The 20,285-nt window shown below is 50.5% G+C and overlaps 1 protein-coding gene across 8 annotated transcripts in view; it reads left to right on the top strand.

Moving 5' to 3' along the window:
- The window catches only part of Gnas (GNAS complex locus), a 61,385-nt gene extending 41,363 nt beyond the window's left edge, over window positions 1–20,022 (top strand). For 2 of the 8 annotated variants that reach the window (XM_057781262.1, XM_057781254.1), the window contains exons 2-12: window positions 7,675–7,747; window positions 10,311–10,355; window positions 15,933–15,987; window positions 16,074–16,193; window positions 16,609–16,706; window positions 18,388–18,442; window positions 18,541–18,614; window positions 18,695–18,874; window positions 18,953–19,083; window positions 19,283–19,350; window positions 19,518–20,022. In XM_057781262.1, the coding sequence (XP_057637245.1) occupies window positions 7,675–7,747; window positions 10,311–10,355; window positions 15,933–15,987; window positions 16,074–16,193; window positions 16,609–16,706; window positions 18,388–18,442; window positions 18,541–18,614; window positions 18,695–18,874; window positions 18,953–19,083; window positions 19,283–19,350; window positions 19,518–19,664 (1,046 nt within the window). In that variant the 3' untranslated portion in view covers window positions 19,665–20,022. Of the gene's footprint in view, window positions 1–3,201; window positions 4,098–7,674; window positions 7,748–10,310; window positions 10,356–15,671; window positions 15,675–15,929; window positions 15,988–16,073; window positions 16,194–16,608; window positions 16,707–18,387; window positions 18,443–18,540; window positions 18,615–18,694; window positions 18,875–18,952; window positions 19,084–19,282; window positions 19,351–19,517 lie in introns of those variants that run through there. The other 6 variants (XM_057781256.1, XM_057781257.1, XM_057781261.1 and 3 more) reach the window with 6 other exon arrangements.
- Window positions 20,023–20,285: the final 263 nt, after the last annotated feature.

The raw sequence follows: 20,285 nt of genomic DNA, 5'->3' as shown, positions 1-20,285 counted from the left end.
CTGAGGAGACATAGTCGGAGCATGGGCAGCATGCAGCAACTTAGGGCCTATTTGTTAGGTTTAGCTTCCTGCTCGTAATTCCAAGAGATCTTTGGTTGGGTAGAATCACTTTCTGGTCTTTTTTCAAATCCGTTTGAAAAAAAAAATCACTGAAAATAGAGTGTAGCATGGAGGCAGAGGTGTACCAGCAGGGACCAAGGAAAAGCAGCACGTTGTGCCTTCTATGTCACGCCCTTTCTGAGTTTGAGTCGGACAAACTTTCGGGCAGGAGAACCCGAAAACTCGGAGTGGTCAACTGTGTTTTCCTACTTTATAAGATAGAACTGTCCAGAATAATTTAAAACATTCACCCCCTCCCCTTGAGGACCTGGGGTGGGTGTGTTGCATTCAGAGTAGAGTTTCTGTTTCCTTCTTCCCAGCGTCCCAAGTTTTGCAAGCTATGTTCAAAAGCGAAAGGAAGGCAACGTAGGAAGAGAGTTTGTGATTACCCCGCAGTTCTGGGATTAACTGACCCCTTGTCCCATTCCGGGAAGATGCCATGTCTTAGTCTGACCATTGGCTCTGTCCAGGCACCTGGGCACAAAGTGGTTGTGTGCCAGTTATTGAATGAATGAATTAATTACATCCAAGTAGACCCGGTGGCAGACCCCAGCACTCGAGGAAGGTTTCTCAAAACTTAATGTCCCTGCCCTTTCACTTAGCCGGTGCTGTCTACCATGTCATAGCTGGGGGGCCAGGGAGCGGGGCAGGACACTTGTGAGTTTTGAAACAATTCTCCAAAAAGTTCGTGTTCAGTAAAGTACTTTTTCCCTTTTTTCTAGAGCCCCGCATGGCGCCCGAGCCAGGCCATTCCTCTCCCACCTAGGAGGACTCCGCGTGTCCTACTGCCATCCATCTCCATGGCTCTTCTCTTCGGCTGTCACCTCGCCTGCGGATTGCCGCCTGCTTCTTCTACCATACTATCCGCCGTGCACTGACATAATACTGTTCGTGAGGAGATCCGAACCCCGTGTGGGGCATCGCGACTAATTAGCTCGGCGCCATCTGCCCAAGCGGGCACGCGCGGCAGGGTGGGAGGGGTGGGCCTCCGTCGCTGCGTGCGCTATCTGGGAAGCTGAGGTAAGAAGGCGCATAGCATGGGTAAGCGTTGTCGTCGTCGTCGCATACTTTTCACGCTGCCCAGGGCTACACCACTATACTGAAAATTGGGAGGCAGGTCTAGGAGGCGGGGTCGGGTGCCCACCGTCTTGGGCGCACCCGTGTTCCCCATTAGATTGCTTCACGTACCCCCTACCCACCCTAAAGGCACCGCCGTATTGTCCCTTGACCCCCGCCTGCGGCGCAGCCCTTTTGGGCGCGTCCTCAGTGGGCCGATTTTTTTGTGCTTCCCCTTCGCTTTATAGGGGCCATTGCTTTGGGTCCGTCCTCTGAAGTGGCTGGGGCGTCATCAGGCTGGTTAGAAAAACCCGCTCCACGGCGCGGACACTCAGTCGCGTCGGCACCGCGGAGCGGGCTGCGTCAGGTGGCTGGCACCAGCGGCGCTCGCTGGCTCCCTGCTCTCGGGCTTGGGGCTGCAGCACCGGCTGGAGCGAACCCTTGTCCCGGCGTGGGGCGGCGGCGGCGGGCAGACGGGCAGGCACTGCCTTGCGTGTGAGTGCCCCTCACTCACATGTAAGTCGGGGAGCGCGGGGGCTTTCTACCCAAGTTCGAGGTACCCGGTGCGGGCAAGAGCCACCGGGCAAGAGCCGGGACAGGGCAGGGGTGCCTGGCGCCGCTGCCCTGCCTCGCGCCTCCCGGGCATCCTCCAATTCTCTCTCTTCTCTCTCTTCTCTTCTCCATTGACGTCCCCAAGAGCTAACCCAAGGAGCGCCTAAGGGTAATAGCAAATTCTTGTCATTTTCACCTTTGCACTTTTCTTTTTCTCGTGTGGTTTTTTCTTTATTTTATTTTTCCCTTTTCAGTTGTTGGGCATTTCTTGGTGCTTTTTTGGTTTGTCGCTATTGTTGGGTGCTTTGTGGTTTGTTCTCGCCCCCTTTTTCGTTTGCTCATCCTTTTTGACGCTAACTCTTAGGCAGCCAGCTCAGCAGCCCCCTACGAAGCCCCGGGGAAGCCACACTCGGTGGCCCCAAGACAGTACAGCGGAGACCACGGCAGAGCCCCCCGACACGGGGCGCACAGGAGCCGGAAAGCCCGAGGCCGGGGGCAAGCAGACCGCCCGGGCCAGGCGCGAGCCAAGCTCCCCGAGGTGGCCGGGTCACCATGCTGAAGATGGCCAAGAAGCTCAAAGCCCGAGCGGCGGAGAGCGAGAGGAAGACAGCCGCGGCTGCCGCCGAAGTGGCTGCCGAAGCTGCCGTGGCGGCTGCGGCGCTGGCAGAGCAGAAGAACGGGGACCCCGAGAAGCCCCCCAAGTCCGTCAAAATCCCCGTGAACGCCGGGCACGATGTGCCGCCCGAAAAGTTGCTGAGCGACAAAGAGCGCAAGAAGCTAGAGAAGAAGTTGCTGGAGCAGAGGAAAAAAGAGGAGAAGAAGAGAGAGAAAGAGAGGAAGAAGTTGGAGAAGATGATGAAGAAGAAGAAGAAGAATGTGCCAGAATCCCAATCGGAGGCCCGAGGTCCCGAGGTCGCCGCCGCCGCCACCGCCGCCACCGCCGCAGGCGAAGACGAGGGCGCCGCGCAGGGCGCCGCCGCCGGGCTCGGCGAGGGCGCCGCCGCCGGGGGCACGAGTAGGGCCTGGGCCCAGTGGGACACTGACTCCGATGAAGATGATGCCTACTATGCGCCACCTCGTGTTGGAGGCGTCGTGTGGCGCCCCGGCCCTGCCAAGGCTGGCGCACTCAGCGCGCACATGCCCCTCGTGGTGTTCCTGGTGTTCTCAGTCCGCAGCCCCTCGTGGGTGCTCAACTTCCTGCTGCAGAGGCGCACGGAGCAGGGCCGTGGCTGTGGCTTCGTGTTCGGGGCGACCTGCTGCTTCCGAGTGTTCCTGGGCTGCGCCTTCTTCTCCTTCCTGAGTGGCCGCACCAAGCGCAGAGGCAGAGGCCGTGGGCGCTCCCGGGCCAGGGGCACGGGGCGCCGGGGGCGCGACGAGCGGCTCATCTAGTCAGACCCCCCCACCCCCCCATCATCATCATCCACATCGACCACCACCACCACCTTCCACCTTCACCACCATTGCCGTGTAGTGTGGATCTTTATTAGTGCTTGTGTGTGGACACATTTTCATTTTTGGTTGCTCTGTCCTTGGCTTCGTGCTTGCCTTGCTTTTGTGCACACTCCCTGCTCTCTGGCTCTCTCAGTGTCTCTCTCTCCTTTTCGAAATTTTCCTAAGTCCGGGCCCGCGCTCCCTCCCTTTCCGCCCACCCTGGCCCCTTGGCGGCGCCCGCCCGCCCTGCAGCAGGAGGAGGGGGATCCGGGGCCGCCCGGCCCGGGGGTGGAGCGCTGGCATCGTGCGAGGGGTCGTCACCACTGCGGGGCCGCCCCCTCTCCCCCCGCGCGGCCAGGCCCCGGCCCCAAGCCGCGGGTGGGGCGAGGAGGCGACCCCTCTGTGCATCCCGACCCGGGCTGGACTTGGGTGTAGGGACCCCCTGCCCGGCCTCCGGGCACCGCCTCCCTGCGCCCGCGCCCGCCCTCCCAGCCGCGGCCCTCCTCCTCCTCCTCCTCTTTCCACCCCCCTCGCCGCCGTCGCCTCCGCCTCCCCCCGCTCCCCCCGCCCGCCGTGGCGCTTTTGGTTCGGGGCGTCGGGCCCGGGCCGAGGCAATAAGAGCGGCGGCGGCGGCGGCGGCAGCAGCAGCTCCCGCGGCTCCTGCTCTGCTCCGCCTCGGCCCCGGAGCGAGGGGCGGAGAGCCGCGCGCTTGCCTTAGTCCGAGCCGCCACCCTCCCCTTGTTCCCCGCTTTCCCGGCCCGCCTGAGGCCGCCCGCCCCGTCCCCGCCGCCCCGCAGCCCGGCCGCGCCCCGCCGCCGCCATGGGCTGCCTCGGCAACAGTAAGACCGAGGACCAGCGCAACGAGGAGAAGGCGCAGCGCGAGGCCAACAAAAAGATCGAGAAGCAGCTGCAGAAGGACAAGCAGGTCTACCGGGCCACGCACCGCCTGCTGCTGCTGGGTAAGGGCGGGGCGGGGGGCACCGGCCCGGCCTGGGAGCCCCGCAGGGCACCCGCAAGGCCTCGCGCGCCAAGCCCGCCCCCCGCCCGAGCGCTCTGGCGCTGTCCCGGGCCCTTTGGCCCGTTGGGCCTTGCGTGTGCGGGGGGCGAGGCCGTCAGGGGGACCCAAGGGCGAAATTCGGCCAGGCGGGGGCTGCAAACAGGGCGTGGGTCCCCCTCGCTCAGTCTCGATCTCTTAGTTGCCCGCACCCCCACCCCTGGCTCCGTGTCTGCGCGAGGCCTACACGGTGCCAGGGGCCGGGGTGCGTGTCAGGAGGGGGAAGGGAGGCCCACGGGGCCCCTCTGACTGCGACAGAGTAGGGCTAGGGACAGGAAACGGGCTGGCGGGCCCAGGGACGGGGACCCGCCTCACTGGGGAGTACGATTTGTTGGGAAGGGGCCCAAAGAGAGGCAAGGGCAACAGGGGGGGGACTCAGGGACCTTGGCCGGGGAGGCTCTGGCTAGGGAAGTGGCCGCCAGGGTGGTGGGGCGAGTGACATCAGCCCCTCGGAAAGGACGGGGCGGTAAAGGTGGTGCAGAGGGGGGAGGGGGCGCAGGCGAGTCGTGGCGCCTAAGTGGGGGGGGCGAGGGAGGAGGGAGCGTGGCGGACTCTGGGCGCGACTCGGGGCGATTCGGGCTGGACCGACTGTGCGCGGAGCAGACGTGTCCTGGGCCAGGCCAGGCCGTGGAAGGAAGAGAAGGAGAATCAAACAAAATAAGACCAAAAAATAAAAATTAAAAAAAAAATAGTACGCACAGTGCCCAGTGAAGCCAAATGACACGTCATTTTACAGTGTGACCTTTTTCCCCCCTTCTAGACTTACAGGCTTTTTGAAAAGCAAAGAAGAGCATTAAATGGTAGCAGCTGCCCCCCCCAGCTGTGCCCCCACCCGTGTAACAACACACACGTTTTCCTGTTAGTCGGCCTCCTTGAGAGTGAAAACACAAAAGTGAAAAATAAAATAAAAGCGTATTTTTGAAAGACTCATAAATAAGATAAAACTAGAAAATGACATTTGTCTGTAAATGGCTTCGTGGTTTCGAAATGGCGTTTTTAAAATTTTTGTCCTTTTCATGGTGGGGGGGCAGAATAAGCGCTCTGGGAAGACTTTGCTGGGTGGAAGCTGATGAAAAGCCATTAATCAGTTGTTTGTCAAGTGACATTTGGTTGTTTGGTTTTCTTCTCTTTTTTTCACTGCGGCTTTTTCTCCTTGGCAAAGAAAAAGGGGGGGGGGTCCCCAAACTAAGAAGATTGTCTCTCCCTTTTAAGGTGCTGGGGGGCTACAAAGGCACACAGGCAAAGTTGTTGAAACGGCCACGAAAACATTACACAACATTGATTAGAATGGAAACTTTCCACTTCTTGGTATTTTGGCTATCTGAATAAATTTGTGAATTTGCTGGGAGCACGGTCACATTTCAACAAAGTAGTTTAATTATCGAAAATAAAATGATAGGAGGCTGTTTTTCTTTGTGCTGGCGTTCGGTTTGATCTTTTTGGATGGGGTCACGTCTTTGTTCTCTCTGGGGCAGATTCAGGAAAGCAGAAAATTATTAGTAAAGTGAAAACCAGTGTCTTTGGTGTTGATGTATTTGCAATTTTAGTAATTAGAGGAGGTAAAGGTGGGATCTAAAACTTCTAAAGGCATAATTATGCCATAAATATTAATATGCCACACTTTGATTTTAAAGTACACACCTGAAAAAGTCTAGAATCTTCTGTATGGTGCATTCTTGCTTATGTGAATGTTGATTTAACTCCAGGATGATGTTAATGACACATTAAATTTCTAACCCCTTTGTTTTTCTGTCTTCACAGTGATTTCAAGTGACCCCACTTATTTGAGACCATTGTTCTGAGCCCACCCTGCTGCTTCTCAGGTCTCCTAGTCTACATGGCTGCATTAGACCACAATTAATTAATGACCTTTGCCATAGAAATTGGTTGCCCTGGCCATTGGCAATGTTTTTGCATTTCTTAAAATGAAATAATTTCCCACAAAGGAAACCTAATCTCCCAACCCCCTTTTCATTAGCCCATTTTAACTTTTGCGATGTAAATTAAGTCAATTACAGAACTACAAAACCCCCTGACGGTTATTTCCAGCCCAGTTTTCTATTCTCAACACATGTGGAAACTGAGGCACAGATCTAGTTCTATTACAAAAGAAAAAACAGGTGTCACAATTTTTAACATTTCTAAAATGAGAATCTGAGGATCCTGATTAGTACTCTGTGTTCCCTTCATGGGACCCTCACAATAGTGCCTTTTATATTTAATTTATGAGACTTTTGCACATTTAGGATGGTGTTTGCTTTGAAATCAATGCTTTTGTGGAAACCAATTTTAACTTTTACAGATATTGATTACAGCCTTGGGTTTGAAAGGTAAAGGGGGGAGGAATACTTCACTATCTGGGTACCAAGACAAAAACAATATACTTAGAAAGATTTTTTAAAGCCTTCAGATTTTTTTGTGGGAGGAGGGGGAACCATTCACTAAGTTATTCTCTGACTTGATGGGGTGGGGTGGGGTAGGGTGGCAGGAGGTCTATAAAATGTTACTTTTTAGAAAGAAACGAAAGGTGATTTAAAATAGAGACTTGTGCTTCTTTAGTTGGGAAAAGCCTAGAATCTTCCAGTTTAGGAGTTTCCAGGAATATTTGTGCATACAATGAAAGTCATTTTTCTTTAATTCTTTACTGTTAATGTTGCATGTTGCCTGATGCTAAGAAGGTCTCAAGTACCATGTTTGATATTAAACTGTGTTGGGTTTTTTCTTTGTTTTTTTGCTCCTTTTTTGTTTGTTTGTTTGTTTTTGCTTTTTACCCCCTGCTGCTGACAGATAATTGATGGCCTTCCATTTCCCTCTGCAACATGGTAGTTGTATCCAGAAGAAAAGTATCTTTAGAAAGATTCCTTTTGCAGGGAAAGGGAGTGGATAAGTGAATACAATGTAGCATTGGTGTTAGGGCGGACTGCAAGCATGCTAGAGAGCAGTTGCTTTGGTGTTGGGAGGAGGTGCTGCAGCGGGACGTGATGTGACGTTGGGGGTCTGCAGTGTCTAGGCATTGCCTGCCAGTCCTGGGTATTTTAGCCATAACACATCTAACAAACAGGAAATTAGGTGGCTGCTGCATTTCTGTGTACCTTTGACCACATTTCAATATTAAGTTCACATTTTTGACTTAAATTTTTCACCCCTCCAATAACAATTACGTCATCCCCTCATAACTTCATGATTTTTAAAAACCCAAAGAGAAAACAAACCAACAGTAAAATTCACAAAATAATTAAAATTAAAAAAAAATCTATCTTAAAAACAGCAGAGCCCTTAATTCTTGCTTGTTACTCTATGGTGAGATACTTCAGGTAGACCCTAAGTTGGACATGTCTTTGTTTTTCACGGCGTCGTCACGTCCAGGAAATTTGCAATTGTGTCACTGTGTGTCTGTTGTGTGCCGCTTCGCTGCTTCTCAAGGCCATCATCCACGCGAAGTGTGGCAAGCCTCTGTCTTAACCCCTCACTTTCCTTCTCAGGTGCTGGAGAGTCTGGCAAGAGCACGATTGTGAAGCAGATGAGAATCCTGCATGTCAATGGTTTTAATGGAGAGTAAGTGTCAAATCCAAGCAGGGTGCGCAGGAGTGGCCCGTGCCTGGCCTGCAGGAGAGTGTGTACTCACGTCCAGAAAGCACAGCTGCTAATTGCCACTAATTATTTTTTTCTAATTTGCATAGTAGACAGCCCAGGACAGAGCTGATGGGTGCACTCCCATCTCAACCTTTGGTGCAACAATAGGAATAACAGTAAAAGCACCCGTGTCCACCCCAAGCGGCCCCTCGCGCTGGAAAATGGTGCCTGGTTGCAGAGGACAGTGAACAGCACTTGGCCGGGTGACAGCGTCTCTGAGGCCAGGTCCTCTGCTGCAGCCTCGGTCTGCTGCAGTGCGGCTCCAACATGGCCGACGGGGCCTTGGCCACCCCTTGTCCAGCCAGAGCTGGCCAGCACAGGAGGTCCCCACCCACCACCCTGAGGGTTTTACTGGAGTAAACTGGTGTGGGCTTTTGTACCATCAGGAAAACCTCGTTTCAGCTACGTGTTCACTTAAAAGTTAGAATCCACAGCCACGAGGCTGGCAAGCTTCAAGCTTGTGCATCTTTAGCCCCTGCAGAATTAATGTTTCTCTAATTAACAAAAGTAATACTCTTACCTAAACATGGGGGGAAAAAAAGAGTACAAATGATGAAAAGACAGGAAACTAGCTACTTCTGGCTAGTCCAGGGGGTGTTTTGCCTTTGAAATGACCTTCCTGGTTTAAGACAATATGGCGATACAGTACTGCCGTGAGAATGGAGGTTTTTCTTAGAGAGAGAGAGAGAGAGAGGAGGCAAATATGGGGTCCTGCCTCCCATGAAGAATGCAAACTGAGGAAACACTCAATGTAGTAGGGAATTTGCCTTTTCTGTTTAGCCCCCATTGTTCTCAGTGATGAGACAGGATAAACTTGCTCCCTTGGGCTGTTTTCACTGGTTAATCTCTAGGTGAGAAGCACTAGTTTGTAATTACTGGTTAGTTAACCTAGTTAGTTAACACTCCCACCCCCTTTCTTCACCCTTATTTAGTTGAAAATCTGGCCTTTGGTTGTATTTTAACTTAACCACCTGGGGAGGGGCACCTACTTCTGCCCCCTACCAAGCCTTAAGCGCCGGGGATTCAGGATGCCACAGGCTGCTCTTTATGGAAGCTTCTAGAATTTGTTAGAAAAAGATGACATCACCCATGTGAAGGGTTTGGATTCAGATGCTCTTTAAATTATAACCCCAAATTCAAAGATTAGTTAATAGGCAGAGGGGAGGGGCCTCGCTCACTAATTCCAAGAATTGACTCAGTTACTACTACTGTGCACCCATAATCTAACCTATTAAGTAAATCATTGTCACCTACGAGAAATCGATTCTAGGATTCTTAATTCCTAATACTCCCTTCTCAAAGCCTAACCAAGGAGATTGGCACCTGTCAGTTAACAAGCAGAATACGAAAACAGCCCACCCCAGATGTGAGGGATTCTTTATTATGAGGCTAGTTAAGGAAAAATAATCTGGCCATGCACCTCAAAATATTCACAAATATCTTGTAAAAGCTGGATGTGGCTAGCATTTTAAAGAAACAGCAGCCACTGTTAGCTTGAGACAGATGGAAACGATGGCATCCTTAAAGTTTTATTAGTTTACAAATTTCCCTAAAGTCTTATTTTTTTAAAAGCCAATTCTCCCTAAATATTGCTGCAGCTGAGAGTTCTAAACCAGAACTTCTCCTTTCTATTTTCTCTCTGAAAAGAGGAAGAGACATTCCCAGTTTGCCTTCTTTGTGGATCTCCAAGATGATAAATTTAGCCCATGAAAGTGATATTCGGAGCTTCCATGGGGGGCTGGATTCTCTATTTTGACCTGGTCCAGCTACGCCTCAAAGGTTCTCTCACTATGGTATTGACCAGAAGTCTCTATACCCTGTTCTTGGCCTAGCCGCCATTACGTTTTTAAAGAGTATAACATAATATTAATTTGACCTTCAGAAATACAGAGCTCGAATATAGACTTTCCTAACTCAGAGCTAACTTCCTGAAGTTTTAATGCCAGGAAAGATGAACCCTGGTTGAGCCAATCGATTACAAAGCTGAGTGTTTATGCCTCACACGTAGCCTCCACCATGAAAGAAAGGTGATTCAGTTCAACTAGGAAATGAGGAATGTCCCATTTGTGCTGTGGTGGGCCAGGAAGGACAGGACACGAGAAGATCTGACGGTAAGGGCCAGGAGCCTTCTGAAATCCCATAGTCTCAAGCGGTCTATGCCAAGTCACTGCCACGGCTCCTTGGTGCCTGTGCATTTAGTGAAAGCAGAAGAAAATAATTACCTGTCCCTCCTGTCTCCAGCCTGAGTCTCCTGAGGGCCCCACTAATTCAGCCAGGAAAGTGTGGAAAACTTCCCCCTGCGGCCTACAGTCTCAGTGGACATGCCCAGTTAGTCAGGCAAGCCACCTAAGGCTTCACCGGGAGGAGTGCCCAGGACTGTCAGGTTGCTCTCACCTGGTTATTTAGGGATGCAAGAGGCTTTGTGGGGTTTGTGTGCGATTGCAGTGCCTTGCAGATAGGTGAGCTTTCGATCTCTCTTTGAAAGGGGCGGCGAAGAGGACCCGCAGGCTGCAAGGAGCAACAGCGATGGGTAGGCACATTCAAAAACAGAAAACTCTTCTAACAGACAAAACAAACATGAAGATCATAGTGGGGAAACTGAGGACCAGACTCGGGAGCAGAATAGAGATCATCTCAGGGCCATCAGCCATTTTGGTGTGCATTTGCAAATGTCGTGTAATCCAGTAAAGTGCTCAACAGAAAATGTTTTGGCCCAAAGGATACAGCTGGGAGAAAGTTGGCCATCTCAGCCTCTGAGGAAAATTTAAGATTTTGAGAATAGATATTTTCCTTATGGTCTTTATTTCCCCTCCACTTAAATCATTAAATTCTGTCCACATAGTGGTCAGTCTAACCTTAAAATTTCAGTACTCTTTGGGGAAAAAAATTAATATTTCCTCAATTAAAACTATTCGTTGCCTCCTAGTATTTTATCTTGGGGAAAATATATGCCTAATGTCATGGCGCTTTGTGGCAGGCCATTGACCTTGACACCTGGCCTCAAAATTTATTTTAAAAAAAAATTTAAATTTTAACGCAAGGCACTTTACATCAATCAGTGAACAAGAGCATTTGTGACGGCACCCCACTCATTCCCATTGTTTATTATTTTGCTTTCTCCTCCCCACAAGCATCTCATGCCTGCAGACACACGCACACGCATGCCAGGCATCCATCCAGCTCCATTCGCTCACTCAGCATGCAGGACGAAGCAGCTGTTTCTCATATCAGTTCATAGAGAAGCTTCTAGTCTAGGACATCGAAAAGAAATGGCTTCTGAGACCGGGCACGGGAGGGTCAAAGGATATGGGGGTCGGGGACAAAGTGACTGACACATGTTTGTTCATCTGTTTCTTTTAGAATGTATTACCCCTACTAGATGATGGCTACAGTCCTCCATCTTCTTCGCTATGTCCTCTCCCAACTATCCCAACTTGCATGCTTCAATTGCCCGGTCTTAGGAAACTAATAAGAATACTATTCTGTTGTCTGGGGGAGGGGGAGGGGTCCCTACCTATTTCCTAACCTTTAGACATAAGTGACAAAGGAAAGAGGAAATGACATCCTTGATTGGCTACAGTATAGTAGAAGAGCGATCAGAAAAGGCATCGATAGATTGATTATCGGCTGTACCAAAAGTTGGCATCTGAGAAATGTGGCAAGCCCCTACTGAGAGAGCCTACTACGTATCGTGTTGTGCTAAACCTCTCAACCTTACTAATACTTACCTGCACGTTTTTCCTCCTATGACTCTCTACTCTACAAGTAAAAATCAGTATTAACAATCCTGATAAATAAAATTCTCTGCATGTCTCAGCAATCCCTGTATCTTGCGTCTGTCTTCTGTCTACTCTCTTGTCTGTCTTTCCCCACAAGCATAAAGATAGGGTAGAGAAATGGAGGATGGGTTCCACATAGCTTTCCCTACCACTTAACAGAAGGGAGAGGGGGCAGGACCTACTAAAAATGCTAACCCCACTAATCTGCCTTACACTTTCCTGGGGGGTGGGATGAGGGGGACAGCATCCTAGGGGGTGGAACAAGGGGGTGGGTGCGGGAGCAGCATCCTATAGAGACCTCCAGCCCCAACTTTCTACTCAGATAGAACCCTGGAACTGGCACACGTAGTTTAGAGACATCTAAGGGGTTTTCTCTAAATTTCACAATCAGCGTTAAGTTCATTAGGCGGCTTTACAAAGGAGGGCAAACCTGCCAGCCCCTGATATGACGGCTCCATCTACATAGTAATCTCTTCAATGGAGAGGCTTTGTTTTAGTACTACACGCCCGAATTAGATTGTAGATTTTCTATTTTAGCTGTTTTATACTGGGTACACTCCCACACCTATTCACATACGTAGATGAATACTGAACACGTTCTCAGAATATCTGTATTTTAAGACTGGAAGCTTTCCAATTATCATACTACTACTTAGAACAAAATATCAAACTGAATGAGGAATCTTCCCTGGGGAAATGCTTCCTTCTACCTGTAGGTTGATTGGAGTAGTTAATACTCAGATAACCTCATTTTTCTGTTGTGGAGCCTTAAAACCCAAAAATTGGGGCTCTCAGTACCAATGGCTGGGAACCCTTTAAAAAAAAAATCTTGGAGTAGATTTGTCCCAAGGCAGGATAGGGGAGGCTCACTGTGAACTCTAAAGGAGAGTACTGGGGCCATCAGACACATGCTTTTAGATGCCCACATAGCCAGTCTCCAAGTCTAACACTAGGGCGGGAACTGCGTCGCCTCCCTAAGAGAACCAGTCCCTCTGAGGGGTGGGGACCCCATGCCTTTAAAGAGTCTGAGGGCCCCCAGGCAGCTTTCAGGGTGTGTCTAACTCCCGCATCTCGACCCCTCCCCCCAAGCCTACATGCCACCCACCCCCCAGCCCTAGGACAGCCCCTCTAGTCTGCAGGAGCCAAAGGGCCTTTCCTCTTGCCTCCTTTTCCTGTTCCCCCAAGTGGTGGGTTCGCTTTATTACTGATGTAAAGAGAGAGGCATCTTGCCTTCCTCCTGGGGGAGAGGGGTGGTCTGATTCTCCCCTGTCATGACATGGGACCTTAGCACTCAGCCCCTCCCTCCTGCTGATGAGTATCCCCAAGCCCTAAACCTTGCAAACCCTTACCTACCAGGGAAGATTAGTGTCTAGGAGCCACCTAAAAGATGGACCCCAATAAAAGTATGTGGTGAGATCATTCAGAGCACAGAGCCCACTCCCCAAATACACAAACCTGGGTGGAAGAAGAGCTCTATTTAAATATCAGCTGTTACAACTCTTCGTGAAAGAATGGGTTCTTTGGGTGTGGGCCTATTGGTGGGTCTGCACATGACCCCCAGGTCCCCACCCCGTTGGCAGGCATGTGCAAGACCCCTAGATCCTCGCCCTGTTGGTGGACATATACAAGACCCAGATAACCACTCAGATGGTGGGTGTGCACACAACCTCAGATCCCCGCCCTGTTGGCTGGCATGTACAAAACCCCCAAATCCCCACCCTGTTGGCAGGCATGTACAAAACCCCAAGACCCCTAGATCCTTGCCCTGTTGGTAGACATACACAAGACCCCCAGATTCCCATTCAGATGGCGGGTGTGCACACGACCCCAGATCCCCGCCCTGTTGGCTGGTATGTACAAAACCCCCAAATCCCCACCCCGTTGGTAGGCATGTACAAGACCCCTAGATCCCTGCCTTGTTGGTAGGCATAAGACCCCCAGATTCCCACCCCATTGGCAGGCATGTACAAGACCCCCTAGATCCCCGCTTTGTTGGTAGGCATATATAAGACCCCCAGATTCCCACCCAGATGGCGGATGTGCACACAACCCTAGATCCCCACCCCTTTAGTGGCATGTACAAGACCCCCAGGTCCCCACCCTGTTGGTAGATATATACATGACCCCAGATCCCCGCCCTGTTGGTTGACATGTACAAAACCCCCCAAATCCCTACCCCGTTGGCAGGCATGTGCAAGACCCCCAGATCGCTGCCCCATTGGCAGGCATGTATAAGACCCCCAGATCCCCTCCCCCCATTGGCAGGGATGCACATGACCCCAGATTTCCCACCTGTTGGCAGACATGTACAAGATCCCTAGGTTCCCCCCCCCCATTGGCAGGGGATGCACATGACCCCAGATTTCCCACCTGTTGGCAGGCATGTACAAGATCCCCTGTTCCCCACCCCACTGGTGGGTGTGCACATGACCCCTAGATCCCTGCCCTGTTAGTAGACATAACATATACAAGACCCCCAGATCCCCAACTAGATGGCAGGCGGGCACATGACCGCTTAGATCCCTGCCCTGTTAGTAGGCATATACAAGACCCCCAGGTTTCCCACCTATTGGTGGGCATGTACAAGACCTCTATATCCCCAGCCCATTGGCAGGCATGCACAAGACCCCTAGACTCTTGCCCTGTTGATGGGCATATATGAGACCCCCATAGCCCCGCCCCGTTGGTGGACATATATGAGACCCCTAGATCCCTGCCCTGTTGGTGGGCATAATATATACGAGACCCCCAGAACCCCACCCCATTAGTAGGCATATACAAGACCCCTAGATCCCCACCTGTTGGTGGGCATAACATATACGAGACCCCTAGAACTCCACCCCATTGGCAGGCATGCATATAACCCCCAGATCCCCACCCCATTGGTGGGCATATATAAGACCCCTATATCCTTGCCCTGTTGGTGGACATGGCATATACGAGACCCCAAGATCCTCACCCTGTTGGTGGGCATATATGAGACCCCCAGATCCCCCACCCCATTGGTGGGCATGCACATGACTCCCATAGCCCTGCCCTCCTGGCAGGCATATACATGAACCCCAGATCTCCACCTGAGGCCCACCTGCCACCACCTCTCCCCCCCCCCCGGCTATAGTTGCTGCTGGTCCCCCATCTTGTATCCCTGTGAATTAATCTTCTACCCTATTTCATGGGAAGGGGAGATGGTTTAACTATATCCATCTTGTGCCTTTTATCACAGAGGTCAGCAAAAGCAGCTGTGTCTTAACTTTGTCACAACCAACCTCAGCCCTGACTCAGTTTCCCCATCAGAAAGATAGAGCTTGTTCCTCTCCATGTCCTGTTCTGTGCCATCAGGCCTCACACTCTACAAGTCATGCTGATCTTCTAATCCCCCACTACACATGCAGAAGACAAGATGAGATCTGCTCCAACCAAGGGGGTCTTTGCTGGTCCCCTAAAGACAAGCTCACGATTCCCTCTGTCTGTGCCTGGCATAAAGGCTGTCTCCTAAGAGACACATGGCATTCTGTAACCTCTGGAAATTAACATTCCATCTGGAGGACAGCATCCACCCCCATAGCTAGAGGTTGTGACCTTTACCTGTGGAGTCAGTGACTCTGACTGCATACAGATCACCCCAGAAAGACCACATTGGCTATCCTGTGGACTGGTTAAAATAAGAAGCCACGGACCATTTGGCCAGCTCCTCCCTCAGTATACATGAACTCCATACCTACCAATAATGTGGGAACCAGAAAAGTCTCCTAATCACAACTGGGGGCTAGTGTATATTAACACCATTAAAGAAAAATGCCCTGAGGCACGGTGCCCCAAGTATCATCTCCCTATAGAACACCGTCTCCCTCTGACAAGTTCACAGCCTTTTAGATAAATAATAAATCTACAAGTAAATATATGGGAATGGGCAGCCCTAACATCTATAATAAACACTTGTCACCCCTGGGTTTCACAACATTCTGAATCCCGAGTTCAACATGCCCTAACCCTACCTCCACACCACCCCCAATATGTACAAGTCAAGAAGGAGCCGCCCAGGAAGCTTTTAGGTGTGGTTAGAATAGCAGGTGGAGCAGGTGCAATTTCTGGTACAGTTGATCGAGATCTCGATGCCACATCACTAATCTGGCCCTATTGAGTGTGTCCTCAGGACATATTTGGGGAATTTATTTTTATTTGGGTGCCTCTAATCTCTACAGATCTGAACCCACAACTCCTTGGAGAACAGAATACTATGCTTTTTAGTTGACATGTCTCGATGAAGGTGACATCCTGATGGTCAGGATGCAATATGATTTTCTTTTTTCTTTTCAATTCCACTGTAGTGAGAAGGCCACCAAAGTGCAGGACATCAAAAACAACCTGAAGGAGGCCATTGAAGTATGTGCACCCCCTTTGCTCATACCTTTTAGCACCCCCTCTTCCCATACTGCTGCCCCTGACCATTTTTGCTGAATCATTTTCAGACCATTGTGGCTGCCATGAGCAACCTGGTACCCCCTGTGGAGCTGGCCAACCCTGAGAATCAGTTCCGCGTCGACTACATTCTGAGCGTGATGAACGTGCCCAACTTTGACTTCCCACCTGTAAGCTCCACCTCAACCCTGGCCCTGGCTTCCCTTCCCCCGCTCACCTGAGCAGGAGCAAGGCCCAGTGGGAACACAAGGGACAAGCTTGCATGTAGGCAAGACTGACCAGACACATACTTGCCACATGAATGCATACGTTCATTCAAAGCCTATGCTTAATACCAAAATAAAGATGTTTGTTTGTTCCCGCCCCAACATAAGTGACAGAAGCATCTACCCACGACTCTGGGTGCTCCCCAAAGATGAAATCATGCTAATCACACTGATTTCTAGTGTTTAACAGGACTGCAGGCCCTTTCCACACATTGCTTCATGCGGGGCTCACACTTGAACTCACGTAGTGAACTGTGGCCTCAGGGGCAGGGTGTGTGCACATCTTTTAACCAACATTCTTTCCTGGGTTCTCTTTCAGGAATTCTATGAGCATGCCAAGGCTCTGTGGGAGGACGAGGGAGTGCGTGCCTGCTACGAACGCTCCAACGAGTACCAGCTGATTGACTGTGCCCAGTAGTAAGTAGCCAGTGGCACATGCGTGTGCACACACAGGACAGACAGAAACACGCGTAGAAGCTGCTAACCCACAGGCACTCAGAAAGTTCTAGTCAGATTCATTTGTTTTATAAAGCTCTTAATTGCGCTTTATAGCACACTGATATTGTTTTACATAAACATTAGTACCTGCTAGAGCAAGGCAGTAATTACTGTAGTAAAGTGGGAACTCATGGAAATGACCTAAGCATTTAGGGGCATACACAATACAGCAAGCACATAGTGGTCCCATCATAAAAACACATAAGATATTTTTATTTGCCCATGCCTTATAAGGCACAAAGCACCCCTACTTGGGGCTCGTGAGGGGGAATACAGTGACCCTTTCCTAGGCCAGCTCTTCCACAGGGACTTCCTTTGTTACTTTCAGTGTTGCTACATATATAGGCAGTCATGGTTTAAGACACAGTTACATGTTCTTTCAAGGAACTGAAAAGCAATCCCCACGGGCCCCAGCCCCCCTCCTTCAACAAAGTTCCTGATTTTTCTCAAAAGTTTGTACTAAAAGCTGGAAGCACTAATTATAGAAACACAAAACAAATGGAAATCCTGGAATTGTTTGTGATTTGTATTCTGGATCCAATTCAGGAGTTAAGTACAGATACAAGATGAGGAGTCTCAGCCACCCCATGGCGAATTGTGGGGGCCAGCTTCTTTGGGGCCACACCACTTTGTTGTTGTTGTTGTTGAAGCACTACAGTACACTCCTGAAAACTGCCTCGTGCACCAACTGAAAAGTTTTAAGGAAACTTCAAGAAAAAGTTGTGTAAGCTGCCTCCCAGGCACACAGCACACAGTGGCCCGCCCATGTCTTGTTTAACTACCTTTCTGTTGGAGGGGGCAGGCTCTGGGCCTGGGCCCGTTTCTTAAGCTGCCAGGTTTGTGTTTGTTGAGCTGCAGTTTGGCTGGCCCCACTCCAGATGTCTTCTCACAAGATTTGGTGCTAAGGATCTATTTATAGAATTGTGGTTCTGTTGCCATGGCAACATGCTGGAGGCCAGGGTGGCTGGGGAGCTATTTCTGGGCCTGTGCTGTAATGTAAGATTGATTGGGCCAGTTAGTGTATCCTCTAAGCCAGACTAACTCAGAATTGGTAAAAAGGAAGGGGAAGAAGGAGGAAAAAAACAAAAAGAAAAACCACCCCAAAACAACAACAACAACAAAAAACTTAGGGGAGTTCTTTAAATAGTAGACCTGCTCCTTTGAGATTTCTCTCTTCTGATGACTCCCCCTGCCCGCCCCAGAACCCCTCAAGCCAACATTCACATTGCTTTTGCACACTACATCACCCCAGTCTTGTACAAGGCAAAAGTTAATTTCCCTAATTGTGTTTAGAGTTGAGCTTCCCCCACAATATTGGGATTTTTATTTGTTTTATTTAAACTAAAAGTTTGCCATCTAAAATGTTCTATTTCGCAGGCCCAATAGATAGGAAGGAGTTTTGTTTTCTTTTCGAGTTGGTGAGGGCAAGATGGACCCCTCGTGGCCCAGCTTTTAACCGATGAGATTAATCCACAGTAGGTGAGGTCAGGCAGGTTGAAAGCGAAGGGCCAGGCCGCCACCCCCTTGGAAACCTGTCTGTTGTTTCTGTGCCCGCCATTTGCACACGCGTGCTGACCACGGTGCCTCCCTTTCTTCCAAGCTTCCTGGACAAGATTGATGTGATCAAGCAGGCCGACTACGTGCCAAGCGACCAGGTATGTGTGTCTCTGGCCTCAAGGCTATGGCTCCATGTTCCTGATTCCCCATCTTGGGCCATTAGGGTGAGGATCACTGACCCCGCTCTTTGTTTTAGGACCTGCTTCGCTGCCGCGTCCTGACCTCTGGAATCTTTGAGACCAAGTTCCAGGTGGACAAAGTCAACTTCCAGTAAGTGGATGGTTGTTGAGTCCTAACTCTGTCCTGTAGAGTGGTGGGCCCAGGATAACCCAGCGTCCTTCCTCTTCCAGCATGTTCGACGTGGGTGGCCAGCGCGATGAACGCCGCAAGTGGATCCAGTGCTTCAATGACGTGACTGCCATCATCTTCGTGGTGGCCAGCAGCAGCTACAACATGGTCATTCGGGAGGACAACCAGACCAACCGCCTGCAGGAGGCTCTGAACCTCTTCAAGAGCATCTGGAACAACAGGTGTGTGGGGTCTCCCAGCCCGCCCTGCAGGGCTCCTGCGCCCAGGCCCCAGCGCTGACTCCAGCCTTCTCTCCTCAGATGGCTGCGCACCATCTCTGTGATTCTTTTCCTCAACAAGCAAGACCTGCTTGCTGAGAAAGTCCTCGCTGGAAAATCGAAGATTGAGGACTACTTTCCAGAGTTTGCTCGCTACACCACTCCTGAGGATGGTATGTGCTCCCTACTGGTATGGTCAGGTGGTTCTTGGGCGAAGGTGGGGAGCTGGGGAGCGGGTGGCGACGAGGACATTTATTTCATTTTCTTATGCCAAGATCAAGAGTGTAGGAAACAGGCTACAATGGTGTCAGGCTAATTCTTCTAAACTGATTAGAATAATTAATAATATTTGCTTTTGTTGTGTGTTTGCAGCGACTCCCGAACCCGGAGAGGACCCACGCGTGACCCGGGCCAAGTACTTCATTCGCGATGAGTTTCTGGTAAGCAGGGCTTGCCTGTAGTCCCTCACTTTTCCAGTCAGTGCTGGGTTGGCGGTCGAACCATCCCAGATTTCCATTGTATTTTAGCAGCAGTGACTGATCCTTGGTGGTGGGGTGTGAGGGCTTCCTAGAGAGGGTGGCTGACCGAGTCTGTCTTCCGCCCACAGAGAATCAGCACTGCTAGTGGAGATGGGCGCCACTATTGCTACCCCCACTTTACCTGCGCCGTGGACACTGAGAACATCCGCCGTGTCTTCAACGACTGCCGTGACATCATCCAGCGCATGCATCTCCGCCAATACGAGCTGCTCTAAGAAGGGAACACCCAAATTTAATTCAGCCTTAAGCACCAATTAATTAAGAGTGAAACGTAATTGAAAAGCAGTTGATCACCCACCATAGGGCATGATTAACAATGCAACCTTTCCTTTTTCTCCCCAGTGATTCTGAAAACCCCTCTTTCCCTTCAGCTTGCTTAGATGTTCCAAATTTAGTAAGCTTAAGGCGGCCTACAGAAGAAAAAGAAAAATAGGCCACAAAAGTTCCCTCTCACTTTCAGTAAGTAAAATAAAAGCAGCAACAAACAGAAATAAAGAAATAAATGAAATACAAAATGAAACATTGTGTTGTGCAGCATTAAAAAATCAAAATAAAAATTAAAAATAAAATAAAGCATGATGTCATTTGACTGATTTGCGCCGAGTGGGTCCCAATGTCCACGGGTAGGGCTTGGTCTATGCACCAGCTGGGCCTCCATAGTGAGAGATGGTTCCCAGGGCTCTAAGTGGAGTGACAGGTGGCCACTGTATATTGGAGGGTGGACAGGGGGGACCTAATCTTTGGAGCACCAATGCTTCCATCCCTCATCTTTCCCCCAAACAGATTGCTAGCTACCATTGCTTCCCCCGCTAAGGCTAACAGCCTACTCTCGGGAA

Source organism: Chionomys nivalis, chromosome 9, assembly GCF_950005125.1.
Source record: "Chionomys nivalis chromosome 9, mChiNiv1.1, whole genome shotgun sequence".
Classification (NCBI taxonomy): Eukaryota; Metazoa; Chordata; class Mammalia; order Rodentia; family Cricetidae; genus Chionomys; species Chionomys nivalis.
The sequence above is the reverse complement of the archived record's forward strand: the minus strand, read 5'-3'. Positions and strand labels throughout refer to the sequence as shown.